The sequence below is a fragment of the Agelaius phoeniceus genome, chromosome 2 (genome assembly GCF_051311805.1).
Source record: "Agelaius phoeniceus isolate bAgePho1 chromosome 2, bAgePho1.hap1, whole genome shotgun sequence".
In the NCBI taxonomy this organism is placed as follows: Eukaryota; Metazoa; Chordata; class Aves; order Passeriformes; family Icteridae; genus Agelaius; species Agelaius phoeniceus.
Window position 1 is genome coordinate 2,011,951 of NC_135266.1, and position 24,090 is coordinate 2,036,040.

The 24,090-nt window shown below is 49.5% G+C and overlaps 1 protein-coding gene across 1 annotated transcript in view; it reads left to right on the plus strand.

Annotated features, from left to right (window-relative positions):
• The window catches only part of RUNX1 (RUNX family transcription factor 1), a 190,633-nt gene that overhangs the window by 87,789 nt on the left and 78,754 nt on the right, over positions 1 to 24,090 (plus strand). Inside the window, exons 3-4 of the mRNA XM_054627663.2 lie at positions 10,076 to 10,329; positions 15,846 to 16,002. Of these exons, the coding sequence (XP_054483638.1) occupies positions 10,076 to 10,329; positions 15,846 to 16,002 (411 nt within the window). The remainder of the gene's footprint in view (positions 1 to 10,075; positions 10,330 to 15,845; positions 16,003 to 24,090) is intronic.

Genomic DNA, 24,090 nt, shown 5'->3' on the forward strand with positions numbered 1-24,090 from the left:
GTTTATGGGATAACTGGAGATATATTAGGAGTGGTCTTATCTCTGTGTAAGGTTTTAATTCTTCTTCTCCCTTAATAGTAAGAATTTATTAATTATTAAGAATTTATTATTTATTATATTTATGGAAAAAAAATCAATTCTAGACATGACCTGCCCACATCCAGTGCTCAGAGCTGAGTCAGAGAATCCCAAAATTCTTTAACTTGGAAAAATCCTGAAGAAATGAATATGCAGAGGGATCAAAGAATGGGGATTTAAAAACCTTCCTGTCTGAAAGTTTCACTGCTTGAAATTTGGGCTGAATTAGTGGTGATTTGGGCTGCTCAGAGTTTTGATATTTGATGGATTTGTCCTTCCCTGGAACCACCCTCTAATTCCCTGTGGGAAATGCTCCTGATTCCTTGTGGATTTTTAGCTGGATTTTTTTGTTATTAATCAAGATCCAAAATAGCCAAATATTTTTCCCACTTCTACTTCCTTTTCCCACTCCAATCCCAATTTAACAGAGAAACTTCAATTAAAACTTGATTATTTCAGGGCTCTCCCCCAGTTTGATTATTTTAGGGGACTCCTGAGCTGAGGAAGCATCTGTCAGTTAAACCAGGAATTTCCAAGAGATTCAGATCCTGAATTTTCTCATTTCCCAGGGCAATTTGAGGATCTGGAGACACCAGAACTCCAAGGATAACCCTGGACACCCAGAGATGGAGAAATTTTGGATTTTTAGGGAAGAAAAATCAGAATTTTTTGTCCAAGTCCCTGTGCCTTGGTGTTGCTGTCAATGAGATGAAAAATTCTCTGCAGATCCCAATCCAGGCTGGGATAAATCTGGAGGTTTCCAGGATTTGGGGGGAATGTGGAGCAAAAAATGAGCTTGAATTTCAAGGGGAAAAAAGATCCCCATTGGTGAGGGGAGGGATCCCCAGAGATGTCCCAGGGGATGATCCAATCCCACTTTAACACAGAAACTTTGATTAGAACTCAATTATTTCAGGGGGCTCCTGAGCTGAGGAAGCGTCAGTTAAACCAGGAATTTCCAAGGGATTCAGATCCTGAATTTTCCCATTTCCCAGGGCAATTTAAAGATCTGGAGGCACCAGAACCCCAAGGACAGACCTGGAAACCCAGGGCTCTGCTCAGGCCTGAACCCGGTGTTTTCCTGGGATTTGAGCATTGGGAAAATGAGATGGGATCATCCCTCAGCCCTGGGGTGAGCCCAGCCCAGGGAGGAGCTGGAGCTGCTGCAGAGAGCCCAGAGGAGGCTCCAGGATGAGCAGAGGGATGGAGCAGCTCTGCTGGGAGGAAAGGCTGGCACAGCTGGGATTGTTCACCTGCACAGGAGAAGCTTTGGGCTGAGCTCAGGGTGGCCTTGCAGGGCCTGCAGGAGCCCCAGGAAAGCTGGAGAGAGACAATTTCCAGGGCATGCAGGGACAGCACCCAGGGAATGGCTGCCAGTGCCAGAGGGCAGGGCTGGGTGGGATCTTGGCAATGAGGAATTGTTCCCTGGGATGGAAATGAGGGGCTGGGATGGAATTCCCAGAGCAGCTGTTGTGGCATTCACACTCTCTGAAAAATCCCTTCACCCAGGATTGTTCTCCTGGGAAGCTGAGAAGCCTCAGAGAAAAAGGAAAACAATTCTTATCTCATTTGCTTCTCCTGTGTTGTGCTCACCTGTGGAATGTGTTTGGAGATTGTTCACCCACAGGTGATTGTTCCATTGGATTCTGCTGGGAGTTGTTTTCACTCTTTGGCCAATCAGGGCCAAGCTGTGCCAGGACTCTGGAGAGAGTCAGGAGTTTTCATTATTATCTTTTTATCCTTCTGTCTGTGTCCTTTCTGTATTCTTTAGTATAGTTTAGTATAGCATTCTTTAATATAATATAGTATAATAAAGTAATAAATCAGCCTTCAGAGAACATGGAGCCAGATTCATCATTCCTGCCTTCATTGGAACATTCCCAGCAAATACAATTAGCTGGGGCTGCCCCTGGATCCCTGGCAGTGCCCAAGGCCAGGCTGGACACTGGGGCTGGAGCAGCCTGGGACAGTGGGAGGTGTCCCTGCCATGGCAGAGGTGGCTCTGGATGGTTTTAAGTTCTTTTCCAACCCAAAGCATTCCTTGATTCCATGAATGTTTGGAGAAGTGGTGCTTTAAGCCCCCTCTCCAGTGCCTGATTTCTCAGCAGGTCCCTGCAGACAGAACTTTCTCTGCTGCTTTGATGAAAGCTGAGGGGCAGAGAAGTAAGAACCAATATTTTGTGTTTGTCTCCATTTCTCTGTGGTGAAATCCTCGGACCATTTAAAGTCCCAGCAAAACTCCCCCTTCCTGAGGTGATCCCGGGCATCAGGAATGTGCTGTGGAGCTCAGGGTTGTGTTGGAATGGGATGATTTTTAAGATCCCTTCCTTCCCAAACTATTCCATGGTTTTATGATTCTATAAGAACACAAATTTCTCTTGAGGAAGGGAAAAATCCATCCCAGCTGCAGAGTGGTGCCTGAATGATGCCTTGTGCAGGCTGCCCCAGAGCAGAGGCTGGGCAGAGCTACAGAATAAAGCAGGGATTGATTCAAAGCTTCTCCTCCATGGATGCACCTTGGGCAGCACCAGAGCCCAGCCAGGGCTGCACCCAAGATGAACCAAAATGGCCCCAAAATGCACGGCCGGGCACGGGCTCTGTCCCTGGGATCAGTTCTGCTCCATTTGCATCTTGCAGTTCATTGTCCCATCCCAGCTTTAGCCCCTGCAGTCCCACCCTGCTTGTTTTTCTCTCTCCAGCCCACGGGGTTTGTGCTCTGGGGCTGAGATTTGGATCATTTGTCCTTGGTGCCCAGCTGGAGCAGGAATTGTTTTGTCTCCCTGCTCTGTGCACAGAGCTCAGCATCCCAGAATGTGAACCCAGACCCACACACTAAAGCAGCACAGAATGTGAAAAATTGAAAAGCTCCAACCTGAGGCATCAGTCCCACAGGGGAAGGAGCAAACCCACCCAGGACAAACCCCAAAAAGGGATTTTTGCTGCAGAAATTTCTCCCAGTCTCCACCTCCCCCCAGCGATTTCTCAGCAGTTCTGTAAATCCAAGGAGGAAATTCCTTGGTGACTTCTGCCATTATTCCCATTGATATTATTCCCATAAAAATTATTTCCATTCACATTATTCCCATTAAAATGATTTCTATTAACATTATTCCCATTCCCATTCTTCCCCATAAAAATGATTCCCAATAAAGTTATCCCCATTAAAATAATTCCCATTAACATTATTTAGTGGGAATAAACAATAAAAATAATAATAAATAACTACATATAAATAAAATTAAAATAATAAATAATAAAATTATTCCCATTTAAATTATTCCCACCTTTTTTTTTGTCCATCCCTGCCTGTCCCCCTCTCCCTTCCCAGCAGTTTTAGTCAAGGGATGAACTTTGGGGTGCAATTTCCGAGGGATGGAGGCTGAAATGTGGAAATTCCCTTCGTGTGTGGGTCCATGTCCATCCCACCCATTTCTGGGAGAAGCTGCTGAAAATTTAGGAAAATCATTGCCCACGTCCTCAAACAGGAGCCTCATTCACCTCCCAAAGCACTCAGAGCATGGATTGTCCTGTAGGGAAAGGAAAAAGCTCTGGTGAACAACAGGAGGGGCTTTTGGGGTCCTAAAGGGGATGGGGTTTTACCCCCTGTTATCACCTGAGGATCCTAAAAGTGATTGGGTTTAGCCATTATCACCTGAAGATCCTACAGTATTTGGGGTCACTGATCCACTCTTATCACCTGAGGATCCTAAAAGCAATGGGGGTTTAAACTCTGTTATCACCTGAGGACCCCTAAAGGATTTGGGATTTTACCCCCTGTTATCACCTGGAGATCCTAAAAGCAATGGGGTTTTTGTAATTATCACCTGAGGATCCTACAGGGTTTGGGATTTTACCCACTGTTAATCACCTGAGGATCCTAAAAGCGATTGGGGTTTTAGCCATTATCACCTGAGGATCCTGAAAGCAATGGGTTTGAGCCATTATTATGTGAAGATCCTACAGGGTTTGGGATTTTACCCACTGTTATCACCTGGGATCCTAAAAGTGATTGGGGTTTTAGCCATGATCACCTGAGGATCCTTAAAGTGTTGGGTTTTAGCCATTATCACCTGAGGATCCTAAAAGCAATGGGGTTTTACCCGTTATCACCTGAAAACCCTAAAGGGTTTGGGATTTTACCCATCATTATCACCTGAGAATCCTACAGGATTTGGGATTTTACCTACCATTATCACCTGAGGATGCTAAAAGTGTTGGGGTTTTAGCCATTATCACCTGAGGATCCTAAAGGATTTGGGATTTTTACCTACCATGATCACCTGAAGATCCTAAAAGCAATGGGGTTTATCCATTATCACCTGAGGATCCTAAAGGATTTGGGATTTTTACCTACCATTATCACCTGAAGATCCTAAAAGTGATTGGGTTTTAGCCATTTATCACTTGTGGATCCTAAAGGGTTTGGGGTTTTTACCCACTTTTATCACCTGAAGATCCCAAAAGGGATTGGGGTTTTAGCCATTATCACCTGAGGATCCTACAGGATTTGGGATTTTTAGCACCGTTTGTAGCTGAGGGTCCTAAAGGAGCTGCAGGTCCTGGAGAAGTTTTTCCAGGACCCCAAATAATCGGATTTTTGGGGTTATTTCTCTCTGCCCAGGACAAGCTCCAGCACTTTCCCTGCTCTGGGAGGGATTTGGGGCTGTCACAGAGATCAAAGCCAAAATTCCTACAGGGATTTCGACACTTCCCAATCCTCGGGAGTCAGGGAATTCCCATCCACCTGTCCCACCCCATTCCTGGTGGCATTTTGGGTGATTTCCCATTGTGTGTGAGACACCAGTGCAGGAAATCAGGACAAAATAATCTTTTTCTTTGTTGTCTGTTCCTTTTCCCCATGCAATGTTTCATTAAAAACCCCCAAATAATTTAATTTAATTTATAGGATTTTGTTTCAGCTCAGGCAGTGGCTCCAAAGCAATAAATACTTGCAGGGATAATTCAACAGCTTGATAAAAATATATTTATAATGGTGTTTTAAGCGTGTTTTGCTTCTAGCAAAGAACCAGCAGCTCCACGAATGAATGGTTTGTAGGATCAGGGATTTTTTTGGGCATAAATTAAAGGAATTCAGGTGCAAAAGGGGAAAATCTTGGCCGGGGAATATTGACCTGCGTTGTTCAGACTGGTTCAAATTCACCCCGGAATTGTTGCTGCTCTCTCTGGCACTTCCAAAGCTTTCCTTGGCTGCGGTGTGGGGGGAAAAAATCGGGATTTTGTGCTCGAGGGATTCTGTGGAGGATGGAAATTCCCTTGGGCTTTGTTTCCCCAATAAATTGGTGTCAAAACGCAAATTGGGGAAGTTGTAACAGCCGCGGCGATTCCCAAAACGATCCCAAAACCCTGTCCGAGAGCCCGTCTTAAATTTAGGGCTGCTAAAAACCCCATTTTGGGAGAAGCAGCATCAGCTTCGCATCGTTTCCCATTCCCAAAAGTTGCTTAATTCCCATTTTTCCCGAGCAATGCGAGGACAATCAGCATCACTGAGGGCTGCTCTCCTCATCACGCAAAAATTAAATTAGAAGGGAGAGGATGAACACAATTGGCAGAAAAAAAATTTAAAAACACAAAATAAAACCCAAAAAAAACCCATTAAACTGAAAAAAAAAAAGAAGTAAAAAACCCAAATAAAACCAAACGCAACCAGGTGCGGGCGGTGCTAATGGGGCTGTAAAATAAACAGCTCGATCTGCACCAAAATATCAAAATATCCTCGCCGCGGTGTTTGCCCTGGCTGCTCTCTCTGATTTAACTCCTCACCTTCCCTAGAAAAGCTTCCGTGCAGTCAAAGAGAAAATTGGTGCCTTTAACCCATATTAAATCCTGATAACGCCGGGAATTTATGGGAAAAATGTGAATATTGTGGATTTTCTGCTGAATCGTGGCGTTTTCTGGGTCTCCCCACGCGCGTGGGAAGCGTTTGTGTTCATTTTGCGTTTATTTCGTGTTTATTTCGCGTTTATTTCGTGTTTACAAGGAGCTCGAATTGAGCCGAGATGCGAAGCAGGGAGTGAAACTCAGCTCAAAATATTCATTAATTTAAATATAAAATCCTCCCCAGCTCTTGACTAAAAAAAAGAACCAATTAAGCGCTGTTTTTTCCCGTTTTAGCAGATGGATGCGCATCAGTAAAATAACTCCTCTTATCTCTGCCGTGCCCGTAAAAAGTTATCAGCCACTAATACAGCCCAGATGGGTTTAGAGCTGTGGTTTGCAACAGCCGTTCGCCTGAATATTTCTCTTTTCCCCCCCCCCCCTTAAAATAGAAAAGAAAATTAAATTCGGGAGCGAAAAAGTGGAAAACACGGGATTAAAAAAAAATTAAAATAAAGAAAAAAATTTAAAACTTAGAAAAAAATAGGAACTTGGCGTGAAATAGTTCAAGCACCAAATTTCGGCTGCTTAAAAGCAGGGACCTGTTGCAAGTGCGGCGGGTGGACGCTTTTTTTGGGGGGGGACAGGACCCGAAAATGCCCCTGGGCAGTGCCAGGATGGGCATCCCTGGTACCCCCCAAGGGACAGCGGGACAGCGACACCGGGGGATGCGGGAAAAGCTTCGCTCCTGCCGGGAATTCGGGACTCCGGCGCATCCCTGTCCCTGCAGCGGGCGCCGCGCTCTCCCCGCCGGGTTAATGAGTTTTAAATTTCACTTTAATTGCGTTAAACCCCGCAGCATCAAAGGCAGAGCCGAGCATCCCCTGCTCCCGTGGGAGTCTCAGCTGCTGTGGGACGGGAGGGACCGCGGTGGGCGCAGCTCCCGAGGCTGCAGTGGCCACTCGCCCTAAATCCCAACCCCAAATCCCAAATCCCAAATCCCGGAGCTCTGTCCCGGGGATGCGGGAGGTCTCAGCTCCTGTGGGGACAGGAGGAGCTGCGGTGGGCGCAGCTCCCAAGGCAGCAGCTGCCGCTCCCAAACCCAAACCCCGATCCCAGATCCCCAATCCCGACCCCAAATCCCAAATCCCGACCCCAAATCCCCAATCCCGACCCCAAATCCCCAATCCCGCGGTCTCCCCGCGCCCCCCGCCCGGTGCCGCTCGGCCAGCGGGCGGCGCGCGCCCTCCAGCGGCCACGGCGGGAACTGCACCCAGCGCGCCCCCGCCGCCCCTGGCGCGGCTCCGACGGGAGCGGCCCCGGGGGGTCCCCGCGACCACCTCCATCCATCCACCCATCCATCCCTTCATCCTTTCATTCCTCCATCCATCCATCCATCCATCCATCCATCCATCCATCCATCCATCCATCCATCCATCCATCCATCCATCCATCCATCCATCCGTCCTCCCGCTCTGAGCTGCCGGGGCTGGCGGAGAGGGAAGCAGCCCGCGGGTGGCCGCGGGGAGGGGCGGGGATGCGGGGACCGGGGGGGTGAGAGTTGGCGGAGGGAAGCGCAAAGACAGCGCCGAGAGCGCGGTGGGGACGGGTCGGGATCGCGGCGTTCCCGGTCTGAGTTCCGGCAGTGGCAGGGACGGGTCGGGATCGCCCCATTCCCGGTCTGGGTTACGCTCGCGGAATCGGCGAGCGTAGAAATTAAAAAAAAAAAAAAAAGAAAGAAAAAAGAAAAAATTATAAAAAAAAAAATTTAAAAAGCCACCGAAACCAAAAAGCCCCATCCCGACCCGGCAGCCCCGCCTCCCCCCAGCATCCTTGCTCCCGGCTCCGCGGGCTCACAGCGACCGGCGGCTGGCGACCCGAGCCGCTGGTGGCCCTGTGGCTGTGCCCGAGCTGTCCCCGGCCGTGGTGTCCCCGCGCTGGGCTGTGCAGAGGAGGAGGAGGAGGAGGAGGAAGGCTGGCAGGGATGGCCCTGGCTGGGAGCGCCGCCGCCGCCCCAACAAACCAGCGGCGCCGGGCGCCCCTCGGGACTGAGGGAGCGGCGGGGACTCCAAACCGGCGGTGGCCGTGTCCGGCCCCCCCGGGTGTGCCCCCGAAAGCCCCGGAGCAGGGAGCGCCGGCAGCTCGCCCGGGGAGGAGCGGGGCGTGTGGCGGGGCGGCGTCTGCGGCTCTGCGGGCACCGTGCGGGCACCGCGGGCGGGCAGGGGGAGCCGCGGGAGCCTCGGCGGGCGCGGCCGGGGGTCGCAGGAGCCGGGGGCGCCGCTGTCCGGGTGCCCCGGGGGACGAGGCGCGGTCGCGGTGTCCCCGCCGAGCCGGCGCTCGGCCCGCGCCGATTCCGGGAGCCCCCGGCCCGCGGCCGCGCCCCGGTAGGGCCGTGATTGGCCGGTGCCCTCCCCGTATGCAAAGCACCGGGGGAATGACATTCCTCCGCACGCCTCCGCCGCCCCGACTCGCTCCCGGCCACCTCCAGCCTGCCCGGCGGCCCCGGCCCCGCGGCCCCGCGCATCCCGTCCCGTCCCGTCCCGCCCCATCCCGGCAGGAATTCTCGGTGCCCACGGGAAGCTGCCGGCCGTGGAGCGGAGGCTGGAGCTGCTCTCGAAAGCCGGGCGGCAGCTCCGGGGTTTGATCGCGCCCGCCGCTGCCGCCGCTGCCGCCGCTGTGGGGTCACCCCCTCCCGCCGCCGCCTCGTTCCGCGGAAGGAAAAGATTTCACCCGTTCAAAAGTAGAGATTTCGCTGAGTGGGGAGGGCTTTTTTCTTTTCTTTTTTTTCTTTTTTTTTCGCTTTTTTAATTTTTATTTTTCTGCTGTCGCCGGTGGTTTTGGGTTTCTGTGTGCGCGGCGGGCTCCATCCCGCAGGACGAGAGGGAGAGAAAAAGCCGTGTTTACCAAAGCAGCTTTCCACCTGCTGCGGTTCAAATATTGTTAAGCAGCCGGTTCCTGTGGCCGAATTAGAGGAAGACTGCCTGAGATACTGAAAAAAAAAAAAAAAAAAAAAAAAAAAAAAAAAAAAAAAGGAGAATTGGCAACGAGCGCCGAAGTTGTTGCAGACTGTTGGTTTGACTGCTGAGGAGGACGTGAGTGGGAGAGAGAGAGCGCTGTTGCACACACAAAACCACAGAGAGAACCCACAATTTAACCAACATCCCCAACTCCGAGTTTGAAGCTGTTGGACCTCTCAGCTCCGGCGCTTGCGATCGGCTCTGACTTTTCTTTAAATGAATGAAAGGCGTTATACCAGAGATAGAGATTGGAAGCTTGAATGCCATGCACTGAGCTTTTCTTTTCTTTTTTTTTTTTTTTGCCTTTTTTTTTTTTTAATTTTTGCGCAAGAATGATTGAAAGGTCATGACACGAGCGCTCTTAGAGCAACTCCAAGCAAACTACTGAAGCTCATTTTCAAGGCTGCTTTAAAAAAAAAAAAAAAGAAAAAAAGAAAAAAGAAAAGAAAAGAAAAAAAGAAAATCTGGCGGAGAACATTAATGGATTCCTGTTGTGTTTAAATTCTCTACAGATTCTATTGTAAATATTTGATGAAGTCCGGTAGATGTGCGTGTGCGTGAGTGTGTGGCCGTGAATTTCTATCCCGTCGCAGCCAGCTGACCTTTGCTCAGCAAGCCGAGCTCTCGATCCGCCTCCTCCGAGGAACAGCCCCGAATTTCCCTCAAAGAGCGATTTTTGCCTCCAGAAGACACCGGCGCCTTTTGGTTTCTCTTGGGACGGGAGAGAAATCACCTGGAAGGACCTGGGGAGCGCAGGCTCCGCTCGTGTTTCCGACCGCCTCAGTGCTCTCTCGCCTCCTTGTTTTTACTTTTTCCGGCCACTTTGGGATGAGCTTTGGCCCCGCTCACTTTCCGCGTCCCGGCCGCGGTGAAGCCGCACGAGCCTCGCGTTTATCGGATTAACGGGATCTGTTCCGCCGGGCCAGGAAGCCGAGAGCTGAGGCTATCGGCAAAAAAACCCAGATTAACTCGGGGGACTGGCGCAGCACCAGCCTCTCCTGGGAGCGGGGGCTCAGCCCGCGCCCGTTTATGTTGGTCCCCAGAGAGCGGCTCGCTGAGGAGTTGCGCTCGCGTGGCCGCTCGCTAGGAACTCAGTGGAGGTGTTGTGTGGCTCTAAAGGCTTGTTGTGATGCGTATCCCCGTAGATACCAGCACCAGCCGCCGCTTCACGCCGCCCTCCACCACGCTGAGCCCGGGGAAGATGAGCGAGCCGCTGGCGCTGCCCGGCGCCGAGCACAGCGGGGCTTTGCCGGGGAAGCTGCGCAGCGCCGACCGCAGCATGGTGGAGGTCCTGGCGGATCACCCCGGGGAGCTGGTGCGCACCGACAGCCCCAACTTCCTCTGCTCCGTGCTGCCCACGCACTGGCGCTGCAACAAGACGCTGCCCATCGCCTTCAAGGTAGGTCCCGGGCAGGGGTGGGTGGGCACGGGGGGGAAACAGCGGGGGAAGGACGCGGGGATGGGGCTCGGATCTGCTCCCGGCTCGCTTGGTGCTTCCCTCCTTCCATCCTTTACTTTCCCTCCTTCCTTCCCCTTTCCCTCCTTCTTCCATCCTTTCCTTTCCTTTCCTTTCCTTTCCTTTCCTTTCCTTTCCTTTCCTTTCCTTTCCTTTCCTTTCCTTTCCTTTCCTTTCCTTTCCTTTCCTTTCCTTTCCTTTCCTTTCCTTCCCTTCCCTTCCCTTCCCTTCCCTTCCCTTCCCTTCCCTTCCCTTCCCTTCCCTTCCCTTCCCTTCCCTTCCCTTCCCTTCCCTTCCCTTCCCTTCCCTTCCCTTCCCTTCCCTTCCCTTCCCTTCCCTTCCCTTCCCTTCCCTTATTCCTTCCATCCCTCCTTCCATCCTTTTCTTTCCTTCTTTTCATCCTTTCCCTTCCCCTTTTCCTTCCATCCTTTTCTTTCCCCTCTTCCCTCCATCCTTTCCCTCCTTCCTTCGATCCTTTCTATCCCTTCTTCCATCCCTTCCTTTCCCTCCTTCCATCCTTTTCTTTCCCTCCTTCCATCCTTTCCTTTCCCTCCTTCCTTCCTTCCATCCTTTCCCTCCTTCCTTCCTTCCATCCTTCCCTTTGCTTTCCCTCCATCCTTTCCGTCCTTCCCAGCCACGCTCGGGGCAGGAGCGGGGACAGCCGGGGAATGCCAAGGGCCGGGAAAATCTCCCTGCAGCCGCTGCCTCCCTCTTCTCCCCACTCACAGCTCTGGCAGTGACAGGCGGCCCTGCTCAAGGGGGAAAAACAGAAATAAACACATTTTATATCCCAAAGCCGGCCCCGCGGAGTTTGGCGCAGATGCCGCAGCTGGACACGGGCAGCCCGGAGCTGGAGGAGCCCCGGGATCCCCCAGAAGTCGCCCAGGGTGGTGGCAGGTCCCTCTGTCCCTCTGTCCCTCTGTCCCGCTGTCCCGCTGTCCCTCTGTCTCTCTGTCCCTCTGTCCCTCTGTCCCTCTGTCCCTCTGTTCCTCTGTCCCTCTGTCCCCCTGTCCCTCTGTCCCTCTGTCCCCCTGTCCCTCTGTCCCGCTGTCCCTCTGTCCCTCTGTCCCGCTGCCACCCACAGGGGACACCCACCCGCAGCCCCGGCCCCGCTCGGGACTTTCCCCTGCCAGGGACTCTCGGAGGGACCAAACACCCCAAAACAGCCCGGTGCCAATCCCAAACCCCGCATTTCCTCTTTTACTGGCCCGGTTCAACAACAGCAAAAGTCGCGGCCTAACCCGGGCAGCCCGCTGGGAATTCTCCCCGCGTTTGCAGAGTCCCTTGCTAAATCCAAGTAAAATCCGGGAAAAGAAGCGGAAAAAATCCGGGAAAAGAAGGGGAGAGGGAATGGGAGAGAACATCCCGGCTCCCGCCTGTCCCGAGCGGTGCGGGGGATGCTTGTGGCGCTTTCCTCCCTTCCCGTTACCCGGCTCCCAGGAAAATCCTCCTCCCTTGGAGTAAAATCCTCCTCCCTTGGAGTAAAATCCTCCTCTCTTGGAGTAAACTCTTCCCCCCGTGGAGTAAATTCTTCTCCCTTGGAGTAAATCCTGCTCCCTTGGAGTAAATTCCTCCTCCCCTCGCTCACGCTGCTTTTTTGACCCGGGACTGTGGCTGACTCCCTGAACTCGCTATTTTCTCTGAAATTTGGCTCCTGAGCGAGGGGTGGAAAAGGGAATTCTTCTCCTTATCCTTTCATCCGAGCCGGGAGCCGCACGGACACGCAGCTCCTGGGAGCCCCGGGGGTTGATTTAGGATCGGGATTTGCCAAGCCCGAGCTTTTTTTGCGGTCACTAAACCCCGGCTGCTTCAGCACAACTATTTTATTGTGTGTGTGTGTGTTGAAGGCCACCGGACTGGAGCCTTCCCTGTGTTTTGGGGAGAGGAGAAAGGAGGGAGAAGGGAATCAGCTCAGCTTCGGGAATTCCTGCTGAGGAGGGAAAAGTTTTATTGTGTCTGCTCTCGTTTTCCGCAGATAAGAGCGGGGCAAAGGGAGGAACCGATGACGGGGTCACTTCCTAAATTCCCACATTTAGATTAATTATTACACTCGTCCCCACGCACCGGGCTCTTAATTAGCCGGGAAGTTTTCCTGCTGGAAAAATGCGGGAGTGAAAAGCGCTCCGCCCCGCCGGGAAGGGAGATGAGAGAAATCCCGATTTTTCCTGGGGCATCCCAGTCCGGGTGACATCCCGGAGGAAGGACAGGAGAGGTGGCTCTTCCCCCTCCTTCCCGATCCTCACCCCATCCCTGGGAATGCCGCGATGATGTGGAAATCGCCCCTGGAAAAAAAAAATTCCCGGGGGTTTCAGAGATTCCCGCAGCCGCTTTCCCTCCTCTGTCCCCGGCAGTGTCAGCGTTCACCCCGCTCCAAACTCAGCTTCTCCGGGAGATTGGAAAACTGGGATAATTCCACCTGCAAATAAACAGCAGAAAAATAAAATTTAAAAAAATAATAATAATAATTATCAAAGCCACCCGAAAATTAGGAGAAGGTTTCATTAGGAGAGGCTGGAAGGGTGGGCTGGGAGGCACCTGCTGCCTCCGTGTTCTTCATCTTCACCCCCAAATTCTCTCTCCGTGCACGGCTGAGAAATAAACCCTGAAAGGATTTCCCGCATCTCAGTGGTTTTCTACTAAATATCAACTATTTGCAAAGCCATTTTTAAAAAATCAGGATTTTTCAGATTGTTTGGCCCAGGGGAAAAAAAAAAAAAAATCGCCTCAGATCATTCCTCTGCTGGCAATATTTTAGTTTGCATCTGACAAAATGCTCTGGGGTTTATCAAGTATTTGTTACTTTTATTCATTGTAGGAAAAAAAAAGAGGCAGGCAGAGAGGTTTTCTCCTCACATTTAGAAAAATCCACTAAAAAATCTGCAGGATTATTTCATTATTTATTATTTCAAACCCAAGTGATAAATTTTCATCAGTTTTTTCCCTAAATTTAGGAATGATTTTGAGAAATTTAAAAAATAATTCACAGTAGCCAATAAGGTGCCATATAAATTCATTGTCCAAATGCTGTTAAGGATCCAAGTCTTCATTTAAGAGGCCAATTTGGATTAATTGGTGCAGGAGAAGTAAATTTAGATACCCCACAGCACTGCAAGCCTGATATTCTTCTTGCTCCTGGGGAAATACAAATTTCAGAGGTAAAAAGTACAAGCAAGTCCTTGATAACTCCAGTAACAAGTCCCAGCTTATCTGTTTAGTCTTTTTTCTAAGGTAAATATTTGTATTTCTGTTTCTATTGTCTGTGACTTTCAAGTCCAGTTTCTTTTCTGGGCTGGGTCAGTTTTTGACTCGTTTTTAAGATTTTTCTTCCCGTTTCTTGTCACCAAAGCTGGGTTTGAAAGCTTTGAAATATTTCTGTCAGAGACAACTGGCCCTGGACCCATGAGAAACTTTGTGAAAGCTTAAAATCCTGGCGTAAATTCCCTTAAATTCAATATTTGCATGGCAGGGGAATGCCCTGCTTTTCCCTTTTCCCTGTTTTTTGTCTATGAGATGTGGATGCATCAAGGTTTTGTAGGATTTTTTAAGAACTGGCTGCAGAGTTGCTGATTTTGTGAGGATTTCCAAGCTTCAGCATTTCCAGCAGGGCCTCATTTCTGCCAAAATCGGGGAAATCTGAAAAGCCAAGCTGAGTGCAGGCCCAAAAAACCAAATTACAGCACAGAGAGGAGAAAAGAAACCCAAAAATCAGGGCTGGGGAGGAACGGGGAAAGAGGAAGTTGAAATCAAGATGTAAAGAGGGAATTTTGACCCAGAGATTTTAGCTTTGCATGTGGAAGTGAAAATCAGGGCTAGGGGTGAGCAAAGGGAGAGGACAGAAGTGAAAAGCTCAGCCTCCAGTGGAAAAAAAAAGCTGGGAAACACCTGAAAATGGGGAATTCTGTCATGTTTTGGGAGGTGGCTGTGGCTGAGGAATAAAAATCGGGGCTGGATCGAGTAAAGGGACTGCTGATCCTGTTTTTAAAGAGCAAACAGATCAGAAAAGAGAAATAAAATCAGGTTGTGACAAACTTGAGCCCATTGTAACTGCCTGGACTGAAGTCAGAAAATGTTAAGAGGAAGGAAAATCTCGAGCTGCAACTCCGAGGACGCAATGCAGGGCTGGTTCCTCTTCCAGAGGCAAAAGAGGAATTAAAAACGAGCTGGATTTTTATCTCTGGGCTTGTTTTTTTGGGGTTTGGGGGAGTTTTGTGGTGGTAGTGCTGTGGAATTGGGGAAACAACAATGGGTTCTAAAGAAAATCAGACAAAATAATTCAAGCTCTGATTTTTGGCAGAGGACACGGAGAGAGATCCCAAATGTCTGTGGAGTCCCAGCAGGTTGAATTTGGTTGGGGAATTCAGGGAGCTACAAGAAAAATTAAATTTTTCATCATTAAACCAGTGTGAACAGTTAAAAAAAATCAGAATCTTTAAGTTCAGAAGTCTTTATATTTCTCATTAAAATCCCAGCGAATCCTGTGTTCCTAAAGGTTTGATGGATTCTGGCACCAAGGAGCACAAATATTTTGGGGAAAGGTCAAAGGTTTTTGGGAAAAGTCCTTAGTTCAGGTCATGATTTCCATCCATCCACTCGAGGGTGAGGCCTGAAAATTATTTGCTTTATGCTCCTGAAGGAAAGAAAGAAATTGTTCAGTAAATTGGGATTAAACATTTGATTGAGGCCTGATTTTCCACGGCCTTGCTCTGGATTTCTGCCTGGGCAGCTCCGTTAAGAGCTCCTGATATAAATCAAACCATCGAGCGCTGCTGCTTGAATTTATTTACTGACCATTACAGAGACTTTGGAAAGCTCATTTTCTGTGTTTTTCATCTCAGAGCATTTTTTCATTTCACATCCTGCTGGGTGTTTCGGAGGTGCATCAAGGAAGAAAAATTTCCCACCGCTGGGAAAAATCGGGTTTAAAATGGTAGAAATCCACAATGAGGAGTAAAGAGGGGCATTTTAAAGAATATAAGTTATGGTAATATAATGATATTTTAAAGAATATAAGTTATGGTAATATAATGATATTTTAAAGAATATAAGGTACGGTAATATAATGATATTTTAAAAACTCAGTATCTTAAGAGCTTTGGTTCTCCAGGAAATTTCCTGGAGTTTCCCTGGAAATTTTTCTCCAGGGGAAAAGAATTTTTTATCCAGGTTGGAAAACGCTTTAGTGCAGCAACAAATCAACCACCACGCTGCCATTTAGCAGCGTGCAGGTGTGGAATTTATAATTTCAGAGCTCAAATTCTCTAACCAAATTGAAAATCCTTGATTAGAGAATAACAAAGGCGCCAACACTTGGGGGGAAGGAGAGAATTCCCATCCCAGCAGACCAGGAATGATTCCCAACGCCCGCTGGGCCCACCCAGATTTTCACCGCGGCTTCTTCCCCCTGCTTTGACCTCTGAATGAAGCAAAGTGAACTGAGGGTTCTGCTCTTGCCGGCGCAGGTGGTGGCCCTGGGGGACGTCCCCGACGGGACCCTGGTGACGGTGATGGCCGGGAATGACGAGAATTACTCGGCGGAGCTGCGCAACGCCACGGCCGCCATGAAGAACCAGGTGGCGCGCTTCAACGACCTGCGCTTCGTGGGCAGGAGTGGCAGAGGTACGGGGGGCTCCAGCATCTCCTGCCCCTGGACAGGAGCTGGGAGTTGTTATCCACCAGGGAACGCTGGAAAATCCAGCACAGTTCCGTCCCAAAGGCGCGGGATGGGTTTCCGCGTTTCCGCCTGGTTTTCCGTGTTGCGTTGATTTTTAAGCGGTGAAATCCCATTGGGAAACAAAATATCCAAACCCACCCAGAGAGTGGTATGTTGGCTCTGGAAGCCGCCCTTGCTAATTTAGGCAGCACAATGTTACCCGTGGTTAGGTTTAAGTGGCAGATTTTCAGTTTAAAATGAGAATTTTCAGCTTGTGGTCATCTCGGGGCTCCCAGCACCCTCTGCAAAAGCTGAGTTTTGCAACAGAGAGAGTCAGGCTAAAAATGCAAATAATTCCCATTTAGATGTAAAAATTTTTCAGGTTCCTGACCTGCTGAAGGCTCTTTCTCTGATGTTTTTTCCTCTCAAAATTCAACAGTCACAGCAGTTGATGTCTCCTGCAATATGGAGAGACCAGGCAGGGCAGAGGGGTTCAAACTCTGATTTATTTCTGCTACAATCAGTAGTTACTGGTAGAAATAAAAAGGCTTTTGGAGCATAAATAACAAATAAGAGTTGAAGCTGACTTAGAGTGGACTACATAAAAATATTAGGAAGCTGCCAATAGCACCTGACGTGTTGACCGTGAGTGGGCAGGTGCACAAAGCTTTGTCCCAAAATAATCAGCAGGATATCCTTTAAAACTTCACTCTTTAATCCTAAATCACATCAATTCCAAGAGAAGCACTTAAAATAAACTAATGGAATGGTGAGGGGACTTCAGGGAGGTTGGGTCAAACCCCCAAAGAGAAGCCAGCGAGTTGGGGCTCAGAAAAAGCTCAGGAGAAGGAGCAGCTTCTCTCTTTTTTTTAAGGTCAGGGATGAAAATCCGTCACATTTCCAATGTGAATTCAGGTGGTGTTTTATTATGTATTTTCCTTCTCTTTAATTTGTCTCCAAAATTGGAATGGGGCATTGCGGTATTCCAGCGTCATTCCAGGACAATTTAGGGACAGGGCAGCACCTCCTGAACTTTAGGAGGTCTCATTTTGGAGCAATTTGTGCTCTGGTCTCCCTCAGAAGTCAGGGGCTGCTGCCCCTTCCTCACCACTTTCCCTTCCCTCTGTTCCCATGCGACACCCGAGCCGTGACCTGGTCCCACACAGGGATTCCTGATTTTCAGGAGAGTCCCAAAGCTGACCCACTTCTGGCTTTTATTCCAAACGGGAGATGTGTCAGGCTGGAGAGCGAGGAAGTTCTCCTGATTATACACAACAGCCTTTCCTCTCCTTTGAAGTGAAAAGCACCCGTGGACACCCCTCCAACACAAACAGCGCCACAACGCCGCAGCAGCGCGGCCCTGACGGAGCACTAAGTACATTTTAGGAATAAAATCCCCATCCAGTTTTCCTCTGGGTCCTGCAGCGTTTTTAGCTGAGGGTACAGAGGCAGCTGCCTCTCAAATTGTGTTGTTTGGGCCGCCTTCAAATGGAAAACACCCGCAGCTGAGAACGTCGCCTTGTAATGCCAGCGAGGAATAATAATAGGGTAATGCAGAGCAAATTATATCCATTTACTGAAAACATGAGAGATGCTGTAATGTCTAAAAGTATCAGTCATTAAACGTGGTCATTTGGAATATTAAAGGTACCACCTTTTCAGTAAATGGAATTTGCATTATGATTCAGAGCTGACTGTTTAGAAGATTCAAATGAATAGCTGGCAGAGTGCTGGAGAAGCTCATAAAAACAAACCTGTAGTTCAGTTCCTGGCCATGGTAATGAGGCTGGAAATCATAACAGGCAACTGGGGGAGCCTCAAGGTCAAAATCCAGCGGCTGGGACACAGCAGGCCCTATTTCTTGGGAGCAGGGACCCCTTTCCCTGCTCCTTTGGCCGCTCACACACCAGCCTGGGCTTCCCAGGTGTGCTATCCAGAGCCGGGTGCTGAGGATCCTTTAAGTGGAGGGATGTGGGAACGCTGCGTGCTCTTAGTCAGGCTCCCAGGTTCAACATCCTCACCTGCCCATCTTTGGGGCGGTGACTAATGGATGCTTTTGTTTACTCCTCCGCCAGGGGATTGTTTTCCAAAGGTGGGGATTGTTTGCCTTTGTGCGGGATTTGGGAGCTGCTGTTCTGCGGCATTTGCACAAAGCCTGCAGCAGAAGGTGGCTGCTTCAAAGGGCTCTGCTGCCTTTGATACTTGGCTGCAGGAAAATGAACCCCGACTTTGTTTGCCGTGGAATATTTGAGCTGGGATCAGCTCAGTGCCACCGGTGATAATGCAGTGCCAGGGGCGTTGTGCGAGCAGGGACTGAGAGTTCACCTCGGTTCAGGCCACGGTGGAGGCTCCTTCTGTCCCTCGGGGGATTGAAAATCCTCGCTCTAAATCCCTGATGGAGAATCAGGAATGGTTTTGAGTGGTGATCATCAGAATCCCCATTAAAATCCCCTCAGCAGCCACAGCTCTGTCCCTTCCGAGGAGGAAATTCCCATTCTTGACACACTTCATAAATAATTTCAGTTTCTTCCATGCAATGCAGCAAGACAGTCTGTATCAAAGATTATTTTCCATGTTTTCCTCCTGATTTTGGGGGGGGGGGTCACAGTGAATCCCCCTGATCTGGGGACTGATTTGCCCTCATCAATATTTAGCACCAAATATCAAAATATCAGCCAAAGTTTCAGCCTCGTTCCGTGCCCAACACTGAGTTTGCCCCATGCTGCTCAGCCTTGCTTAGAGCTAAAAACCCAAAACATTTGATTTGTTTCACACCAAAAATAGAAGTGAGACTGTCACAGGTCACCCAAAACCTGGAGATGTGGTAGAAAAGCAATTTGGCTTTTTCTTCCTCAACCAAAGGGATTTCCATTGGATTTGGCTGGGATCCAAGGCTCCGATTCCTCAGCCCTCAGCTGGAGAATGCTGCTGGGCAAACCTGCCCGTCTGGCTCGGGAGTCATTTCGGGAAGAAAAATGTCCTTTTAAAACTCCAGCCAATCTCAGCTTCCCCCCTTGGCCTGATTACCTGCTTAAAACAAAATTAATCTTGATTTTTCGCCCTCCTTTTTCACGAACATTCCGGGCTTCCAACTGCTCCTGCTGCAACGTATCCCTGTTTTTTTAGGGGATAAAGAACCGGTTTAGGTCACTCTGATGAAATGGATCTGATGCAAAAAGCCTGTCATTGTAGAAGTTCATTGGCTAAAATGAAAAATAAATAGTTATTTTGGAGAGGGAAAGCTCTGTGGCTTGGGGAACATGACATATTTTCCTCATGGAATCATTAATCCCGGTTCCTATCTTCTTTGGAGGATGTAAGATTCCAAAAATCCCAGCAAATAAACATGTTTTCCAGATGAAAATGATTATTAATGGGTTATCCTAAGAGTAGCTAATGGAGAAGTGTCTTGGCTTGCTGCAGGAGATCTCAATCTAAACCTGAGAGTTGCAGCTCCAGGAGAGTTTTAAAAACTGCACCTTGGAAAGGATGGAAAATTAAATCCATACAGATATTTGCCCAGGATTAGAGGAATTGGAGTAAATTTTGTGGTGTTTTTCAATTTCCACGGAGCCAAAGCAGGTGTAGCTTTGTAGAACACGAGAGATTTTACTAAACACAATTTCTGCCCTCAAGACTCTTCCCTCTGGATATCATTCCCAGGGGAAAAAAAAAAAAAATCACTCTAAGACAAAAATCTCAAAAATAACTCAAACTCCAAAAATTACTGACCAGTATTCCAAATCCAATTATTTTTATTGGTCTTTCCAAGCCAAAATTTTGCTCCTTCTGTCCAGGCTGCGTTATTTGAGCACTTGGTTGAAATGGATTTTATTTTTTTGACTGAAATGCACTCAAAATTATAAAAGTATGTGCAAAACAGAGGATGCTGCCCTTCAGCAGGGTCGTAAAACCAGTATTAAGCAGGCGTCCAGGTTCTGATCCAAGCCTTTGGAATGCTGCAGGGGACGTGGGATCAGATCCTGGAGTCACAACAAGCAGAGTTTGCCAGATGGGATGAAAATAGGAGAAATCCATCAGCAATCAACAGGAAAAAAAAGGGTCAATTGACAGAGTTTAAAATCAAATATTTGGAGTTTGGATTGATAAGGATGTGGCATTTGAAGGATGCTACAGCCAGTGGAAGGGAATGGGGATTGGAATTTTCTTTGGATATTGGGAAGAAATTCTTCCCCATGAGGGTGGGGAGAGGCTGGAACGGATTTCCCAGAGAAGCTGTGGCTGCCCCTGGATCCCTGGAAGTGTCCAAGGCCAGGTTGGAGCAGCCTGGGACAGTGGAAGGTGTCACTGGATGAGCTTTATTGTTGCCTCCAATCCCAAACCCTTCCATGATTTCATGACTCAGTGAAAGGAAGGGGCAGTGCCCTGGGCGTGTGTTAGAGGCTCTTTGTGCTTCCATGACTCTTCTCCAAGGACTCTTCCCCCTCCATTCTGCTCTGAATGGTGAATTTTCCCCTAAAAACCAGCGGCCAGGAGTGATACATTTCTTTTGAAGTGATTTAGGGTGGCTTGGTTGCATCATTAATTTGAGCCAAGATTTCCATGCAATCCCAGTGAGGCTGAGCAGCAAACCCAGCCCTGCAAGGGGATGGAAACCTTGGCAGGGAAGTAATGGAAGGAGGGAAGGAAGGAGAGGAAAAGCCTTTCCCAGTGCCCGGGGTGCTTTGGGCTTGCTCTGAGCAGCTTGGGTTGTGCACATCTCCAGTTGTGGAATTAACCCATGGATGGTGCTGCTCCTCACAAGGGCTGGACTCCCAAAAACCATCCAGGCTGGCCCTTGGCAGGGATGTGATGGCAGGAGAAGGGAGAGGAAAAGCCTCTCCAAGTGCCCAGGGTTCCTTGGGCACTCTCACTCCGAGCAGCCAGGGATATGAATTTCCAATTGAGGAATTAACCCCATGGATGATGCTGCTCCTCACAGGGCTTGGACTCCCAAAAAACATTCTCTGGGATGAGGCTGAGCAGCAAACCCAGCCCTCCAAAGGGATAAAAAACTCAGCAGGGATGTGGTGGCAGGAGAAGAGAGGAAAATCCTTTCCCAGTAGCTGAGGTGCCTTGGGCTTGCTCCGAGCAGCTGGATTCAGAAATTCCTGATTGAGGAATTAACCCCATGGATGATGCTGCTCAATATGGGAGTTGGACTTCCAAAAACCATTCTGAGGGATAAGGCTGAGCAGCAAACCCAGCCCTCCAAAGGGATAAAAACCTCAGCAGGGATGTAGTGGCAGGAAAAGGGGAAAACCCCTTCCCAGTGCCCAAGGTGCCTTGGGCTTGATCCGAGCAGCCAGGGGTGTACGAATTAACCCCATGGATGATGCTGCTCTGTATGGGGGTTGGACTCCCAAAAAACATTTTCTAACATGAGGCTGAGCAGCAAACCCAGCCCTCCAAAGGGATAAAAAACTCAGCAGGGATGTGGTGGCAGGAGAAGAGAGGAAAATCCTTTCCCAGTAGCTGAGGTGCCTTGGGCTTGCTCCGAACAGCCGGATTTAGGAATTCCTGATTGAGGAATTAACCCCATGGATGATGCTGCTCTGTTTGGGGGTTGGACTCCCAAAAACCATCCTGAAGGATGAGGCAGAGCAGCAAACCCAGCCCTCCAATGGTCTGGAAACCTCAGTGCCAGGAGGAAAGGAGGGGAGAAGCTTTTCCCAGTGCCCAAGGAGCTCCCTCGCTCCGAGCAGCCGGATCTGGGAATCCACGACTGGGAAATCAACCCCATGGATGATGCTGCTGCTCACAGGGGTTGCACTCCCAGAAACCACCCCAAGGGACAAGGCTGAGCATGCCTACAATGGCTCTGCCAGCTCCCCAAAACCCCTCTCTGCCTCATTTACTAAAAATTTCATCGGGGCGAATAAACTCCCGCTCCGAGCGCGTCAACAGGAGAAAAATAACGGCAGAGGGCTCGGAGAGCTTCCTGTCTCCGGGAGCATTCCTGCTGTAAACAGGGGCCATGCCAAGTGCTGAACCACTGCCCTCAGTCCAATAACAATAAATCTATTTTTTGGTTCTGCTCAGCCCCGCTTGCACATTTTTGCAGCGGCGAGGATGAGGCAGACGCCACGCTCGGAGCGTTTTCCCAAATTTTTTTTTTTTTGCCCTGATAAAAGGGCTTGCCAGAATGTTGTTTAGGGAAAACAAAGTACCTCTCTAGATGAAAAGGTTACATAGTTTCGAGAGATCTGTTTGCCCTGCAGCTTTTCTCTTGTTGGTTTTATATTTGTTTTCAAATTGGTTTTTATTTTGCTGTTTGGTTTTTGGTGCCACCCATCAGAACTCCTGGAGTTCTGGTCAAAAAATACTGATTTTTGTGGGTGTGTGTGTCCCCATATCCCAACTCCAATAAGAGCTGCTATTTTGTCACCAAAATAAAATCCTGCTGGGAGATAAATCAGGCTTAGGGTTGGCCAGAGAACTTGAGCAGGAGTGAGGATGCTGCAAATCAGTGGCTCACAATCGCTGTCAGGAGAGTCTTTTCCAGCACAGTCATGTGCATAAACCCTCATCCGGCTGAATCAGTCTCTGTTCCCTTCCAAAAACTCTTTAGGAGCAGGAAAAAGTATTAAAAATAGACTTTTAAAATAATTTTTTATTATCTTAACGCTGCATCTCTCCACCTTTTTTGCCCCCATCCTGCTCTCCAGTGTTTTTCCCACCATATTATGTCCACAGAGTTTTCCCAGCCTCTCCAAATCATTATTCCATTCATCTCTGGATGATATTTCTGGGAGTCCCCTTGGAGAGCTGCAGCCTCTGGGCACAGGGTGGGAATTCTGTGCAAACCTTTAGCACCAGGGCAGGTCTGGGGCTCAGAAAATGATGCAGGGAAGGATCCTAAATCCCTAAATTCCTAAATTCCTGTTGCCTTTTCCCACTGAAGGTGTGTGGGGAGGAGTTTCTGGAGAGGGAAGGAGCTGCCTGGAGGGCTCAGTGCCATCAGAGCTCTCCAGCAGGGCGGTGCTTGGACCTGTGTGCTCACATCAGTTCCCTGAAATTTAGGGAGGAACTGAAGGAAAAGCTTTGGCAAAGCCACAAATTTTCCACAGGCTGGACTTAGTGCACAAAGCCCTGCTCACCTCCAAGGGCACAGAGCTGGAAGTTGGCAGCTTCCAGGTTGGTAATGGCAGCTTATCCCCCTCCCAGATATCCATCGAGTGACCCCGGGGCTTTTCCGAGCTCTGGGATCGATGGGAGCTGCATTAGTGGCATGGCAGCACAGAGACTCCTTGCTCCAAGCAAATCAGCTCTGAGGAAACAGCCCCAGGGCAGCTGCTGGGCTCAGAGAGCTCCTGGGGAAATGCTCAGGTTGGGATTGATCTGATCTGCTTCAGGTGCAATTCAGGGCTGCCCTCCTCACTCTGCACAGCTCCTGAAAGGGGCCTGGGCTCAGCTGGCCCTGGGCTCTTTCTCCAGCAGCACTGACACAACCAGAGCACACAGCCTCGAGCTGCACCAAGGGAAATCCAGGCTGGAGAGCAGGGAAAAGGTTTTTCCAGCAAGGGTGAGAAAGTTCTGGAATGGCTGCCCGGGGAGGTGGTGGAGTCCCCATGCCTGGGTGTGTTTAACAAAGCCTGGATGTGGCACTGGGGGCCAGGGTTCAGTTGAGGGGTTGGGGCTGGGCTGGACTCGATGGCCTTGAAGGTCTCTTCCAACCTGGTCATTCTGGGAATTCTGGGAATTCTGTGACTCTGTGAACTCCTCACTGCAGGAACAGCCCTGTTGGTGGTGGAAGGGTTCCTTGCCTTTCCTGCTCAGACTGGGCGTTGTTGCTCTTCCAGGGAATCCACACCTTCCCTGCTCCCTGCAGCTGCAGCCTCTGCCTGCAGCCGTGCCCAGGGTTTGTTCCCAGCTCCTGCCATGGAACCATGGAATGGGGTGGGAAGGAACGCACCATAAAGATCACCTCATTCCAACCCTGCTGCCATGTGCAGGGACAATTTTTCCTGTCCTAGGTTGTTCAGAATCACATCCAGCCTGGCCCTGGGCACTGCCAGGGATCCAGGAGTAGCCACAGCTGCTCTGGGCATCCC